The 15,606-nt window shown below is 44.7% G+C and overlaps 2 protein-coding genes across 3 annotated transcripts in view; both read right to left on the bottom strand.

Annotated features, from left to right (window-relative positions):
- The window catches only part of LOC146808977 (sialic acid-binding Ig-like lectin 14), a 305,142-nt gene that overhangs the window by 239,584 nt on the left and 49,952 nt on the right, over positions 1-15,606 (bottom strand). The window lies entirely within an intron of this gene.
- On the bottom strand, positions 3,086-3,445 carry LOC146808978 (protein S100-A11-like). The gene is given in 1 exon segment (XM_085614810.1): positions 3,086-3,445. A coding segment is annotated over 1 exon segment (357 nt). The 5' UTR covers positions 3,443-3,445.

The raw sequence follows: 15,606 nt of genomic DNA, 5'->3' as shown, positions 1-15,606 counted from the left end.
ACATAAGGGTATTAGCAAGGGAATAACACTGTTTTAATCATTTCCATGTATTAATTACTATTTTTGTGTTTCTTTGCTTAAGTTGACTATTCTGGCCTACCAAAAGATGGCCGCCGACTTAAACCTAACTAAAGTACATTACTTCACCATTGAACAATGGAGAAAGGCGCCTGCACTGCCTTCGTTCGTGTTCCCTGTGTGACCTGTCAGACCATGCCCATGAAGACTACCCTGGGCGAGGTGCCAATGCCCATGAACGTGAAGAAAATGTTGCAATTGAGAATATGAACTGTCGAACCCGACCTGTTTCCAACGAACTGATACATGAGGACCACGGATTATTCTTTCCCATACATTTGCTTTGAGACTTTTCCCGCATGGGAAAATTTGAAAATGTTTCCTGATGTGCTGAGATGTATTTGAATTTAGCCAATCATATTCCTGTGAAATGAGAAAATGTAACTTTTGATATGTAAATTTTAGTATAAATATTAGTAGACTAGAGAGGGCTAAGGAAGCAGCTGACGGAGAACCGATGATCAGAGATCCTTATGCTGACGGAGAGGACGGAGACTTTATATATGATAAACAAGAACTCTGACAAATTTACTGAGGACCAGTTCTCACTTAGAAAACGACAATTAACCAGAATAGGTAAATATGACAAAAGATGATATTGCATTATTAAGATTCAACCTGCATTTAAATTAGATAAAAGAAAATCATTATTTTAATTAATGTGTCGGGTGATTATTTCCTTGAAATGTTTATTGATTAATTGAGAGTTAAAATATCATTGAACTAAATAACAACTAAATGATTCGATCGACCTATTGATGGAGGAATTGTTAGGGTGATTCAGGAGAAGTGGTTTTCCTCTATCAAAGAAAGCAGTTGTGGTTCGGATCAGATGTCCCTTTGTAGGCACGGATAGTTTGAGAGAATTAATGTTGGTGTTATGGGCCCCACCAGCGTGTGATGTGTGTATGTGCGTGTGACTGAGGAATCATTCTGTCCGTGGAAGTAAGAGGAAATTGAGTAACCCGAACTGCACCACTAGCACCACTTACGAAAGATATAGGTTTTCCTATATCTAAGGTCACTGCACTTAAAACATATGTCACCCCTACAGCAGGCCTATCCAGTCCTGAAGGCAGGGTGCTTGGTTCTAAGTATGAGCGTGCCCCTGCTTGAGCAGGACACCCCTACAGCCTTCGGAGTCCATGGGTTGTAAGTGAGACAGCCATATAACATATAGAGGGGCACCGCGTCATAATAATAATATTACACCAAAAAATGGATTTATCCAAAGAGGTGTGCAGTCAGAGAAAAACATTGATTATCTTATGCAGTCTCTTTCCACCAACGCATTTGTTGTGAATGTGCCCGTTTCGAGGTGGTTTTGTCCGCTATAAAACAGTGCAGCGCTATACAGGAGGGACCAAATCTGCAAGTTATTCCATGTTGTCAGGAAGTCGTGTTTGCAGTCATGTGCCTTTGCGTTACATATTAATGTTATCAAGTGTGTTATGTCAATTGAATTAATGGAAGCAAGTCAGTTTTCTACATACAAATTTCAGGATGCACCTTCCAACAACACACCACAAACAGCCTGTTATTGATCCTTTGAGGGGTAACGATTTCCTAACAAACATTGAGAGATAACATTTTTTTTTTGGGGGTGGAGGAGATGGGTTGTGGAAACCTCCTGGGGCACCCTGCCAATACGGACTACGAGATGAGAGAGGGATTATGAGAAATAGATGTGGGAGGACGGGGCCAAGAAACAGAAGATGTACGGAAGCATAGGAAAACAGTGGATTGCAGCACAAAGAAATGTATTTAAAAACGGGGCGTGTGTCAGCAGAGTCACCTAGGCTAGCATCTTCCTCTTTATGGTGACTGCCGGACTTGGGCAAAAACGGATGGGGGAGGAGCGGGGAGATAGGGGGCGTTGATAAACAGTGGGATGAGGTGTGCAGAATGCCGATAACCCGCCCATAAACAGAAGAGTTCATGACTTTTAGAAAGACTCTGTCGCTTTCAGCCACTGGGGTTAATGCAGACATGAGCACAACAGGCTAAAATGAATACAATAAAAGATGAGAAAAAGAACACAACATTAAACAAGCATTGGCTTAGCCCACTACATTACTGGGGACAAAAGTCTGTTAAGGGGCATTTGTCGTGCGAGAGACATTCTTAGGCCAGGGCCTACATTTTTTCCCCGATACATTTAGTAGAAGTAAAATCAACCACACGTTGCAGCCAGTGCGATTTTGAAACACAATTTTAAAACGCATAAAAGGGTCGAGGGTTCATGAAGTTTGACTTATTCCAGCATTCAGTCAAATGTTAGTAATCTCCTCTGGGAGAGAAAAGAGGCATTAATGGTGCAGGAGGTAAGAGGCAGTAATGGCATTCACAGAGGTCTAACCCAGGCATGCCTGCCAAAACTACTGTCTTCTAACTACCGTTTTCTGAGTCATGCCGCTTGATTTGGGCAAGCAGCAGATTTACCTGTTGAGAGGCCGCCAAATTTAAGTTTAAAGAACAACGCGGGGAGCAGAAAGAGCCAGTCACTGCTATGCCTGGGGCCCTGGCCAGTGACCTCAGGGCTGCACATTGACTCATGGTGCTGGTCGCAGGCCCGGCGTGGGCAGAGCGCTCTTTGAGAAAAGGTTGAGCTATTATTTTTATTGTAGCATGGATGAGGCACTACCATATGGCTGGGTCAGTGGTTAATTGGACGAGTGAACTCTACGTAACTGGGCAGTTGTTGGGTTTGCCTTTCTTGGGCTCAGGTAAAGGAAGCTACTAAAGAAGGCACTTCTGTTGTCTTTGCTCCACACTCCGGTTCTTTTCCATGCTGCAAGCAGCAAGAATAACAAATGAACTGATGGTTTTTTAGCGTGCTCAACAAGGCGGGACCGACTATAAAACTATTTGCTGGAGTCTAACATTACCCCCTCGAGGTGATCTGAAGAGTGTTGGGTCCAGTCTAAACCAACAACAAAAATACAGTGACTGTGAGAAATGGCCACCATTTCTGATCATTTATGACAAATGTGTGTAATGAAATCTTTTATGCCATGGAATGTAACTGTGAGCAAAGTGTGATGTACGTCTGTACATCTGTGCATACTTGAGATCTGGCTTGGGTGCATGAGTTCTGGCTTTGTCTTAACATTATTACCTCGTGGCAGGCAATACCCCCATTTAAGCTAAACAACTCAAGGAAGTCAATCTGATTATCTTTTTTCCCATCAATCCCACCATCCAAAGAGGCCATCATTTCCTTTCAAGCTCCGGTTATGAAACGTTAAACCAGGTCGTCGAATGACATTTTGCTGAGGTCCCCTTCCTTGCCAGCATAGCGCTGAAAAGTGGGGATCAGGTATTCCATGCAGCACTCCATTTCTGAAGGCAAATCTGTACACATCTGTGCCAATGTGAAAGTTCTGGATGCAAACACCTGTCCTTTGGTATCTACAAAAAGTGTGCCCACACAAGCATACTCAGTGGTTATGCATGGACTCTGGAGTTTATCAGCACAGACATGAGGGACTCAAAAGGTGGCGGCACTTGCTCCAAGAATGTGTGTCACACCAGCTGGATGAGGCCTCAGTCTGGTAAGGCAAACTTAGCCTTTAATCTTCTTGAAGTCGATAAAAGGGTAACCCAGAGTTGTGACATATTTATAGCTGGTAATATGAAGCCACTGACTGTACTGTACCAGGAAGAACTATAAAAACATAATATTTAAAGCACTATGAAGCCACTGCACCCATAAACATTAATAACCATTATGATGGCTGGTCTGGAAGGTTTGCCAGCTGACAGCCAGAGGTGTTTCACTGCACTCACTTATCACATAAACCAGGCTTGAAATAAACACACCACTCATGAGTGGGTATTTTAAGCCCAGGGCTGCATCAGCGGGGTCCAATGCTAGTTCTGAATTTCCATATCATCCTCACCAGTTCTATATTTCCAGTTGGGGTGGGGGTCTCGTGGCCAGCTCCCCCTACCCTCCACCTATGCGCGCATTGCTGAGATGCTGCTGATGTCATGTCTCTGACCCAGGCCACAAAGCTCCCCGGGCTGTCACCACCCCTGGCCCTCTTACCTCAGGGGTGGGGCTGTGGCTTAGCCATGGGCACCTCGGTGCCCAGTACTACATCTCTTTAAGTTAGGGGCTACAGCGTGTCTGGCATTGAACAGCAGAGTGATGCTCTTCAGGCTGGCACAAATTACTTTTCAGGGGAACAGTCCGTTATCTTTAAATGGCTACACTTGATTTCTTGCATTGTCTGGTTTCGGGTTATTAATGGTAGGTGTGTGCAAATTACACATAATTTCCTTTAATGCAATTAGGTGAAATATTTGAAAAACTACTAGGTCAAATCACGCAAAATGCAAATATGCCATTTAGCTGTATAGTACCTTATTCTGGGGGGCATATTTAGCAACGTTTCACACAGCGCAGCAAGCCAATTTGCTGTGCAATGGTAAAGGGCAGGAATGTGCCATAGTTAACATTATATGATGCATTCCTATCCTTTCCCTGCACTGGCACACACCACTGCTGCCTACTGCCAACACAGGCACCCCGTGCCGTGGTGCAAGGGTGCCTGCGTTGCAGACAGAATTTTTCTGCGCAGGAAGGGGTACCTTCTTGCTCAAAAAAAATCCTCTGAAGCATTTTCCTCTTTGTGTGCTGCAGAATGCAGCACACATTTAAAAAGGGAAAAAAAGAGGAGCAATAAAGTTATTTCTCATTGTTACGCCTCACTTGGGGGGGCGTAGCATTTTTGACGCATTCCCAGGTCCACCACTAATAGGGAATCAGAGAATGTGCCAAAATCTATGGGTGGATGCTAGGTAACCCCCATGCTCCACTCATGGAACACCTCCATGGGGCAGAGTAACGCAACACAGCGACTTGCGCTTTGCCTCCACAGATCCATGAGGCCATTCAATGCCAGGTAGGGTGGCTATGCGTGGCCTCATACATTTTGTACAGTGCACACTCAACTTATGCATTTCAAGGTGCTGTCATGTGTGATAATGAAGAAAGGGGAGGCATTGTGTTGCAGTATTTTTGGATGTTTACTTCATCAACATTTTTACTCTTGCCTACAGCCTTAACAATTAATCATGGATGAAGAGCCAGGTCCCTCCAAAAGGGCAAAGAGCAAGACTTACTAATTCCATCAAGAGTGGGAGAACAAATTCTTATTTACACAAATTAAAGACAACTGTGTATGTTTAATCTGTGGAGCAAAAGGTGCAGTGTGAAAAAAGGGCAATGTTGAGAGACATTTTTCAACAAAGCACATGCATTTTGAGAGGGAGTTCCCTAAAGGAAGCAGCCTGTGGTCACAAAAAGTAAACAAACTGAAATCTGCATTGCAGACACAGCAATCTTTTTTTACAAAGCCCACGAAGAAAGCCACTGCAGCAACTGAAGCATCCTTCATAGTTACTCATCACTTGATTAAGCACAAAGCAACATTTTCTAATGGAGCCATTGTGAAGGAAGCAATGCTTCTAATGGCCAACTCCTAATTCAAAGACATTAAAAATAGCCCTGAAATTAGGTTTGCCATTTCAGATGTGCACTTAGGGTCAAACACTGTGGCAAAAAGGGTATCTGCATTATAGGCCAACATGATAGAGCAGTTAGAGTGCGATTTAAAGACATGCAAATATTTTTCTCTTCAATGTGATGAATCTGTTGATGCAAGCGATATTGCACAGTTGGCAATGTTCGTTAGAATGGTTTTTGAAGATTTTACTCACAAAGAGGAATTTTTTACTTTGTTGCCTCTGAAAACCACAACCAGAGGATCTGACATCCAGAATGAGGTGAAAAATTATTTTGTGAAACAAAATGCCCCATTGAAAAAGTTTGTGGCGATAACCAGTGATGGTGCACCCGCAATGATAGGGCGTCATTCTGGCTTCATTGCCAATTCTAAAGCAGATCCAGATTTCCCTCCATTATTGAACTACCATTGCATTACACATCAACAGGCAATATGTGCCAAGGTAATGGGGTTTGATCATGTGATGACTCCTGTTGTTAAAATTATTCATTCAATTCGTGCAAAGGCCAAGTAGCACCAAATCTTCGAATTGTTCCTTGAAGAACTATCAGCTGAGTATGGTGACCTTTTACTGCACACTCAAATCCGATGGCTTAGCAGGGGAAAGATACTGTGTAGATTCCTTTCGCTATTGCCAGAAGTTAAAGCTTTTATGGAGTCTAGAAATGAAAATACCACACTGTTATCAAACGCTCAATGGTTGCTTGATTTAGCTTTTTTGACAGATGTGAATTAAATGTATTGAACTACGAGATGCAAGTCAAAAACAAGACAATAACCAACATGGTAAGTTCTGTGAAAACATTCAAATCAAAACTTACCCTTTTCATACAGCATGTACAGAAAAGAAAGATGCAGCACTTTCCCTCTGTGCTCCAAATCGTTTCAGAAAACAAAGCTGAGGCTGAGCTCCTGGACATAGAAAAATACAGTAGCCTCCTCATGAGGCTTAATCAAGAGTTCAGTGACAGATTTAGTGATTTTGAGCACCTGGAGCCCTGTGTGATGTTCACTTCAAACCCCTTCATGGAAGTGGATGTTAGTGACATTTCAGAGAAAATTATTGTGCTTTTGAACCTTGACTCTGCCACAATTGAAATGGAGATTGTCACACTTCAAAATGACATTGAATTGAACTCAAGGCAATCTGACATTAATTTCTGGAGTCTTGTGGATGCTGAAAAGTTTAAGAACATCCACACAGCTGTATTGAAACTTTTTTCTTTCTTTCTTTCGATAACTTTATTTCGGTCACAACGGACCATAAAAGTACAGGTTAAAATACGCACAAACACTATGTTACAGAAAATAAATAACATGCACCTAATCAGAAACAATCACAATCATATATATACACCTATTAAAACCGACATATATTAAAATCAAATTAAACCATTGAAAGTAGTTATCGGAGGTATACATTAAATTTCCTATAAATATGTAAGTCAACAATTTATTTCATTAAAAAATTCCTGCGCTTATTCCACATCCCATTTAAAAAGCGCGAGACGGCGAAAACGATAGGAGGGTGCGTATCATATTTTAGTACTCTCAAGGCCTTATAACATTCTCTGAAGCCAAGGTTCCTTAATATGAATTAACCACGGGATTTTCTTGGTTCTAATTTCAGCCCACACATCCCTAAACTCATTTCTAAAGGGAGCTAATTCAGGAACTGACCATATTCTTCTCCAATACATAAGTGGCCACTTCCTCCTCAATAGGGAGAAGCCCTAGGTCCAGCCGAAGAGGTACTAACGGGGTGCTAACTGGCAATCCCAACAATTTCCTCATAAATGAGTGCTCCATCTTTGTAAGGCTTGTGGGCCTAAAATGCCCCCAAAGCTCCGCCCCGTACATAGAAGCCGCTCTAGCCTGTACTTTATAAATTTCTATAACTGGAGCTGCAGGCTTGTACACAGATACTCTGTGCATTTTCGAAATCCCACCCACCATTTGTGTCAATTTTAAAGCAGCCTTTGCTACTTGGGCATCCCATTCCAGATGTTCCGCAAGGATGATGCCCAAATACTCGAAGGTTTTTACTCGTTCCAAAGGTATGCCGTCCAATACTGGATTTGGGCGGGTCTGTCTGGGTGGGTTAAAAATCATAAATTTAGTTTTAGATAGATTTATCTCCAGACCTCTTGATGCACAGAAATCGGCGAAGCCATCCAAGGTACGTTGGATACCCATTGATGTCTTGGACAACAACAAGGTGTCGTCCGCGAACATCAATGCGGGTACCCGGCCTGTAACTAACCTTGGAGCATCAATATCCTTTGTACCTAATAAATGGTCTATAAGGCCATTTATATATAGACTAAATAGGGTAGGGGCCAGGACGCACCCCTGGCGCACCCCCTTTTTTACCGGGAAGCGAGCAGACAATTCTCCATGCTTCCCGCATCTGACTTGGGCATAGGTTTCTGTGTGGAGCCTTATTAAAACATCCATTAGGTATATTGGGATGCCAAGATCTAAAAGTACACTCCACAATTTTCCCCTAGGGACCAGATCAAATGCAGACCTCAGGTCCACAAAAATGAGGTAGAGGCTGCCACCCTCCACACTCACTGTTTTCCAATACAGGACCTGGAGTCTGAAGATCTGGTCAATAGTTGACGTGCTCATCCTAAAGCCGGCCTGAAGAGTACTCAGGATCTTATTTTCCTCAACCCAGGCCTGGGCTCTTTCCAGGATTATTCGTCCCATCAGCTTCTGGGTGATATCTATCAGGCTAATAGGCCTGTAGTTGGACGGTAGTAGGGGGCAGCCTTTCTTGTGAATAGGAACTATCTCTGCGCCTCGCCAGGAATCTGGCGGATCCGTTCCAATTAAGATGGAATTAAACAAGACACAGAGATAAGGGGCCCATATTTTTGGTTCTGACCAAAATAGGTCCCCTGGGAGCTTGTCAAGACCGAGCGCTTTGTTGGGTAATAGCTTGGCGATAGCAGATTCAACTTCAATAATAGTGATCTCCTGTACCCCCCCCCAATCGATGCTCATGAAGGGGGCCAAAAGTTGAAGGTGCTAAATCGTCAAGGCCCGACTGAGCATACAAGGTTTCAAAATGGGCTTCCCATACTGCTGGTGCTATGTTTGGTACTATCGCTAATCCGCCATCCCTCCCACCTTCACTAACTATTGCCCAGAAGGATTTCAAATCCTTACGCTGGAGAGCAGTTCTCAGATCTTCCCATTTATTTGCTTCCCAGGCCTTCTTCTCAAATTGAATAGCCTGCTTGTACTGCAACCGAAGTTCCTTTATCCTCGGCTTGTCCTTGACCTTTATAGCTTCTAATAAATCCCTTTTCGTTTTGCGGCAGGAGGCATTGTACCAGGGATGAGATAGGACCGGTTTTTCTATAATGCTTACTTCCGGGTAGAACACCCTAAGCATCTTGGAAGTCAGATGATTGTGTATTTCCACCGGCCTAGCATCCAGCCCTACTTGAGTGCCCAATGGCCCAACCCCAGCCATTTCCCTAAGATACGGCACAACCTGCTGGTATATGTATGCTAACTTATTTGGGGAACCCAATATGTAGGGCCATTTTACTCTCCGCCTGTTGTTATGTAGCAGGAGAGGTTGTTGAACTAGAGTGGGCGCTACTGAGTAGTTAGACAGGCCCCAACTCCCTGGCTTAAGTGTCATAACCAGAGCATTGTGGTCACTGTCTTTCCACTGGTAAATCTGAAAGTCCTGGACCCTATCCCAGAATCTGGATTCCACCAAGATGTAATCTATGGTCGAGGTTTGCCCTTCTCTGTTGAATGTTGGTAGGCCAGGTCTATCCGATTTTAATCTCCCATTACAAGCCCTCAGGGAAAAAGAAAAAATAAATGAATTTATTTGGAGGACCAACTGCGTCCACGCTCTAACAGGTGGGATCAGGGGTTCCGGGATGTTCCAGTACTGGTTCTCACTATCTGAGTCATCTAGGCTCACATTACTAAGAGGCTCAAACTGGCAATTAAAATCGCCCCCTATTATTAAAATGTTCTCTGGGTCAAGAGTCAGTATGTAGTCTCTCAATTCTAATTTCAATAACTCTAGACTCTTGCCAACTCTGAACTGGCCTTGAATAGATATTAATTAGGGCAATTTGTTTGTTGGCTGGGAGGGATAGGAGGACACATTGTATATCATGGGAATTTGTTGGCAGCTGCTCTGCTTTAGCACCCAGGTGCGTGCCCACCCAGATGCTTAGCCCCCCTGATGGTCTGCCCCTACCCCTCGTTGTGGCTGGTATATTAAAAGTGGCAAAACCTTTCCATTGATTATTTTCCAGGGCCCACGTCTCCTGCATTAAACAAATATCATGTTTTTCTACAAACAGACCCCAATCTGGACATAATAATTTGTTCTTGATCCCTGCCAAATTCCATGAGAGAATTTTGATGTTACTGTTTACCTCCCCTGCTTTAAAATTCTTATATGTCCTACTACAGCTAACTGCCCCAGGTAGTAAATCATCCATGTGCAACCCCCCTATCCCCAAGTCGGGCCCCTTCTCCCTCGGTGCTCTGTCTCAAGCCCCTCTCGAAGCTATGCTACTTACACCCTCCTGTGTTACTGGAGACGGGGCACCAACGTGCTTGCTAGTATTACCCGCCCTGCCGTTACCTCTAGGTACCGCAAAAGTGCTCTCTCCCCCCAAAGGACCATATTGAAAAATACTACATTTCATTACAGGACCCTCCCTAGCTGCTAAAAAACTCATAATATCAACTTTGGCAAGTGGGGGTGGACTACAACTCGAACGTCAATCTACTTGATCCAAAATACTAAATCTATTATTGTGGTGGAACATAGCCAGTGTCGGAGGACAATTTTGGGATCCCTTCCAATTAGGATATCCTGGCTGAAAGTTAAAGCCCGGATTTTCCCTAACCCCCCAGGGCTGCCTTCTTCTAGTAGAATCAGTGTGTAGGTTGGTATGTGTAGCCGGATAGAAGTAAGTTAGGGGAAAAGATTTTATTTGTGTTGCTGAGCTATCTGCTCCCCAATTGCAGATGTGCTCGACGGCCCTTCTATTCCTGAAATTAATTACAACATAGTCACCCTGAATATTTTTTGTCCGGAGCCCCACCCAATCCGCACGTCTAGCAAAGAGAATTTCACTAGAAACCTGGTTTGGGAGAGGCCTGTTGTAATTTAGCCAGTGAATACACTTATTTTTAAGCTCACTGTAGTCCTCCTTTTTTCCCTGGTTTAGGACAGGAACCCCTACTAGAACCACCACATAAGGTATAGATTCAGGAGGGAGATCTATACATGGCAACACACTCTTCAGTACATCAGAGGTCTTAGCCATGTTTGCTAGTCGATCATATCTTACTGTCCCTGTGTCCCCTCCACCCTCCGCATTTCTAGGATTTGCTGGATCATTAAGCACAACAATATCACTAGGTTGATTTAGGTGTTCATCGGGTAAAACAGTTGGGGCAGATAAATCCGCTAAAACATTTGTGGCCGGCGGGGTTACATGGTGGCGAGCTGCATTCGTTGTCCTAGGCAACCCCTCTATATTACTGTTACCAACTTCAGCCCGCATACCACGCTCTGCCTGTGCCTGTGCGGGTTTAAGCAATGATTCAAGGTGTAGAAGTATATGTTCTATAGAGTTCAGTCTATCATAAATAGGAAGACAGGTCTCAGTAAATATGTGTTCCAGTTTAGCCCAAAAGTCTTCCCTGGACTCAGTGGAGAAGATGTCGCCAGAACTTAATAAAGTCGAAGACCCATGTGCAGTTAACTGGGGTGTATCAAGTTCAACTACTGTTCCTATTATCGGATTTGATCCCAAATTGCCACATTTCTGGATTTTTGCTTTTTTATTCTTCAGTGTGGGTCCAAAACGCTTTCTTTTGACTGCTAGGTCTGGTACCTGATGAACAGTCCCCCGTTTAGAACTAGATGCGGACCAAGTTAGCAAGCTTGTTCTAGTTGCTCCTGGAAGCTCGTGATTTAGTGGGTGGATGGCTGAACCAGCTACTACCAATTCCACAGAAGCTAGGGGACCTGACAAGCTGCCAACTACTTTTGATGGCTGGTTACCCTCTCCTATGTGACCAAAGGGCACAGTATCAACTGCTATCTGAGGCACTGGTGAGGACACCAGGGCCAGCCTGCCCATAGATGACCGCTTATCAAAAATCGGTTCCATAGATAGCCTCTTTTCAGTCATTTCAATTTCGTGTTCCACCACAGAAGATGCCCTGGTTAAGAATTGGTCAATTGTACCCACAATAGACCCCCCTGATAACGACTTTCTCCCCTTGGCTGTAGTCATTTTCCACTTTTGTTATAATGCGACTGCCCCAATAATAACCAACATATCAATAAAGTTACTTCAAAAATCAAAAATCAATGTCTCTCTTGTAATGTTGTCTATCTTCTCACAGACAGTTCACTTGTAATACTGACCTTAGACGTACAAAAAGCGTTTTCTATATACCTAAAAAAAGGTTCGCTTGTGGTAGTCACTATGACTGAGAGCCTGTTTCTTGCGTGTAGAAGTGACTGTTGGCACAAAAGCAGAGATAATATGACCGGTAGCGCTGTCCCAACTTGATGGAATCATCACCACACTTCACAGAAAGATTACACTCCCTCCGGTACTGGCAGACTCCCCCCTATCACCAGGCTCAAGTGTACGCCAGCACAGATGTCATCCTCTACCTAGGTGCGTGTAGCCCGGATTGCTCTATTGCTCTATTGCTCTATTGCTCTATTGTGGTCCGCGCTACCTCTAAGCTACGAAGTCAGATTTCACGCAACCGGGGAGTAAGGGGCTCCTCCACAAGGTCCACAAGGTCCCTCCCCCCCAACTCTGCCAACTAGTGGGGGCCCCCCCAGGACACTCCAAATCTCTGTTCTTCATGGCCCCCGGGTCACAGCCGACGAACCCCTGGTTGATTGGTTGCTAGGCACAGGGTCCAGTCCCGGCGCCGCTCCTCGATTTCAACGGAGAAGCAGACACAGCGTCCCGAGGCTCTCGGGCAGGCCGGCGGCGGCAATTCCTCCGCACTCGGCACCTCTCTCCCCCTGGCACCGGCAGCGACGCCCCCCCCGGTGCAGCGCCTCTCCAGCCAGAAATGCTCACGCCTGGTATGTTTTGCTAGTAGTTCTCGAGCTCAAACTCAAACTCCTAGCACCCGCTCCGGAACGCTCAGATTTCACTTCCTGGGTGGTGGAGTGTATTCTCTTTCTTCCTCGTTCTCCAGTCGGCGTCCTCAAACTTTTTTCCCTATTTGGCTCTACCCATCTTTGTGAATCATCATTTTCGGATATGAACTTCATAAAATCGAAGTTTCGCACACGTCTGACTGACGAGCATTTAAATGACTCCATAAGAGTTGCCCTCTCAAGCTACACCCCAGATTACAAGGGATTAGTGGACACCACGCAGTGTCAAGTCTCCCACTGAAATAATTTTAATGCATTTGCAATCAATACTTGTTCAATGACAGTTCCTGGTGAAACCCCAAACCTAGGAATCTGTTTCATTACGAACACCAAGATTAAAGTCGCAGCAGAGAAGAATCTTCAGCCTCCAGTTTTTTTATTAGTTGAACAAAAACAAAGGAATTTGCACTGCAGGCCTGTTTTACAAACACAAGAAAAATTAACTGGAGAGAAGAAGCAACAGCACCTTTCCAAATTTATATTTGCTGCACAAGAACAAAGCAGTGTTTGCTGAAGTCCTGGTTTATTGAGAACAAATAAAAAAGATAGCTATAGAGAAGAATCTTCAGCATCTTTCAAAAGTCCTTTTGTTAGTAACAGTTAGTAGTTGAACATGAACAAAGCAATGTGTACTTCAGATCTGGGTTTCAGACACCAAGAAAAAAGTAGTTGGAGGACAGAAGAATCTTCAGGACCTTTCCAAATGTTTATTTGCTGCCCAAGCTAAGAAAAAAGCTGTGTTTACTGGAGGCCTGGTGTATTGACATCAAGAAAAAAAGAGAGCTACAGATAAGAATCTTCAGCATCTTTCAAAGTTATTTTTAGTTGAATAAGAACAAAGCAATTTGTACTGCAGTCCTGGTTTACCGACACTCCTAAAAAGCAAACGGAGCAATGAGAATACAACTGCGAACATGACTGGCGCCATAAAAAAAATATGGAACATAGAGTGGAGGACTAAATCGTACTTAAACAAAGCTGAAGTTCAGCTTATCTGGCAACTGAAAAACACAGCGATCTTGTCAAAGCTACATTAGAAGAATCCATCTGCAATTGTGATTCAGCAAAGCTTTGCACAGGGCAAGCTGACTGCCACACACTGTGACTACTTCACTACTATAATGACTTCTTTGGAACTGCCCCCGCCAGGCTACCAGATTACATAGCATTAGAGGACATCATACAGTTCCACATTGAAGGTAAGATTGCTTTTCCTGTTTGTTTGTTGATTGAGCTGCATTACAGTGATGATTTCAGTGACAGCTATTGAAAGGTCCTGATTTTGAAGCTATTAATTGAAAGGTCGTAAAGCGGTTTGACAACACAAAAATCCAAAGTCATTCCTTTCAGTGTTTCTAGTGAACTCTTAAGTATTGTGTTCAAACTACAATATGAGCTCTGAAGAAATTAAGCTTAACGTCAATGAAACTGGGCTTAGGCGGTCACTCGGAAAAATGCGCAAGTTTTTTGGGGGTTAGTAACTCACGAAGATTTTCACGGACCAGAAGTAGCTCTCACTACACAAAATGTTGGAGACCCCTGGCTTAGTGTATTCGGGCAGGGTGGGAGCACTTGCCAGCGCCACAGAGTCTGCATGCAGGGCACATTTGGTGCCCTCTATGCATCATCCAGCTGAAACCAGTTCAGGGAACCGTTGGCTCCCGCTCTGGCGTGAAACTGGACAAAGGACAGGGAGTATCCTCCCCCTTGTCCAGCCCCTCCTTAGGGAGGGACCCCTAAATCGTCCCAACCCTTTCCCAGGGTATTTAAGAGCTTACCTCTGGGTGGGTCCCTAGATTCGTCATGGGACACAATACAATTCAGACACAACTTCAACTTCGACCGTCTGGGCACTCAGGACTTCGCTGGACTTCGCTCTGGGCATCAAGGCTACACCCAGGAAGAATCCTGCTGCTCATGATCTCTTTTCCCTGCTTCTCTACTGCAATGTCCATGCCTGTGTTCCACACAGGAACCCACCCAGGGGATGTGGACATCCAAGACACCTGAAAGAATCGCCCTTGAAGTGAAGGAGTCACTTTCCTGCATCTGTAGGCACCACAACTAAGCTGACCGGTCTGCTGATCCTGGGCTCCTACGGACTTTGAAAGGCTCAGCAACACAAGTGGTGGTTCTTCACATCCTCCGAGATCTGCCCTGTCTTCTCATCAAGTTTGAGGCCAGTATCCCTTGTCAGAGCCGCAGAAACCGAATCCCTGAGCAAAGTGTTGACTTGCTGTTACAAAGGCTTGTTGGCTTTTTCCACCAAGATCTCCAGGCTCCAAGTAGCCCCAATCTTAAGCATCTCCAGTGACCAAGATCTTTGCCCGCACCACATCACTTGCACCGTGGGCCTGCATCTTTGGTGAGCTGTTCCAGGTCCTCTGCGACTCCAGTGGCCTCGGCCTGTGGGTCCTCTTGAGGATCAGCTTTGCATTCTTTTGGGCTCCCTGGGTTGCTCGGGCCTGCCCTGACTCCCCTGCTTGTTATAAGTCTCCTGGACCTTGCCGGTCCCGACATTGCACCTTCTTCAACTTCCACGTTGGTTGCAGTTGCCAAGGCTTGTTGGTGCTCCTGCCGGACAGCGACCCCTCAGCTCTCGACATCAAACGTGAGACTGCTCATGCACAGCTCCTTGCCTTCCACAGCATCGCCTGGCGCACACAGCCGCAGTTCAAGGGTCACCGCTAACTCTTCTACAGCACCCTATATCAGTGGGCATTCGTCTTCCATGCTGCCTGGTCACATCCAAGTGGCATAGACTCTATCCCCTCTGCTTTCAGGTACTTCTTGACT

The sequence above is a fragment of the Triturus cristatus genome, chromosome 7 (assembly GCF_964204655.1).
Source record: "Triturus cristatus chromosome 7, aTriCri1.1, whole genome shotgun sequence".
Taxonomy (NCBI): domain Eukaryota; kingdom Metazoa; phylum Chordata; class Amphibia; order Caudata; family Salamandridae; genus Triturus; species Triturus cristatus.
The sequence above is the reverse complement of the archived record's forward strand: the minus strand, read 5'-3'. Positions and strand labels throughout refer to the sequence as shown.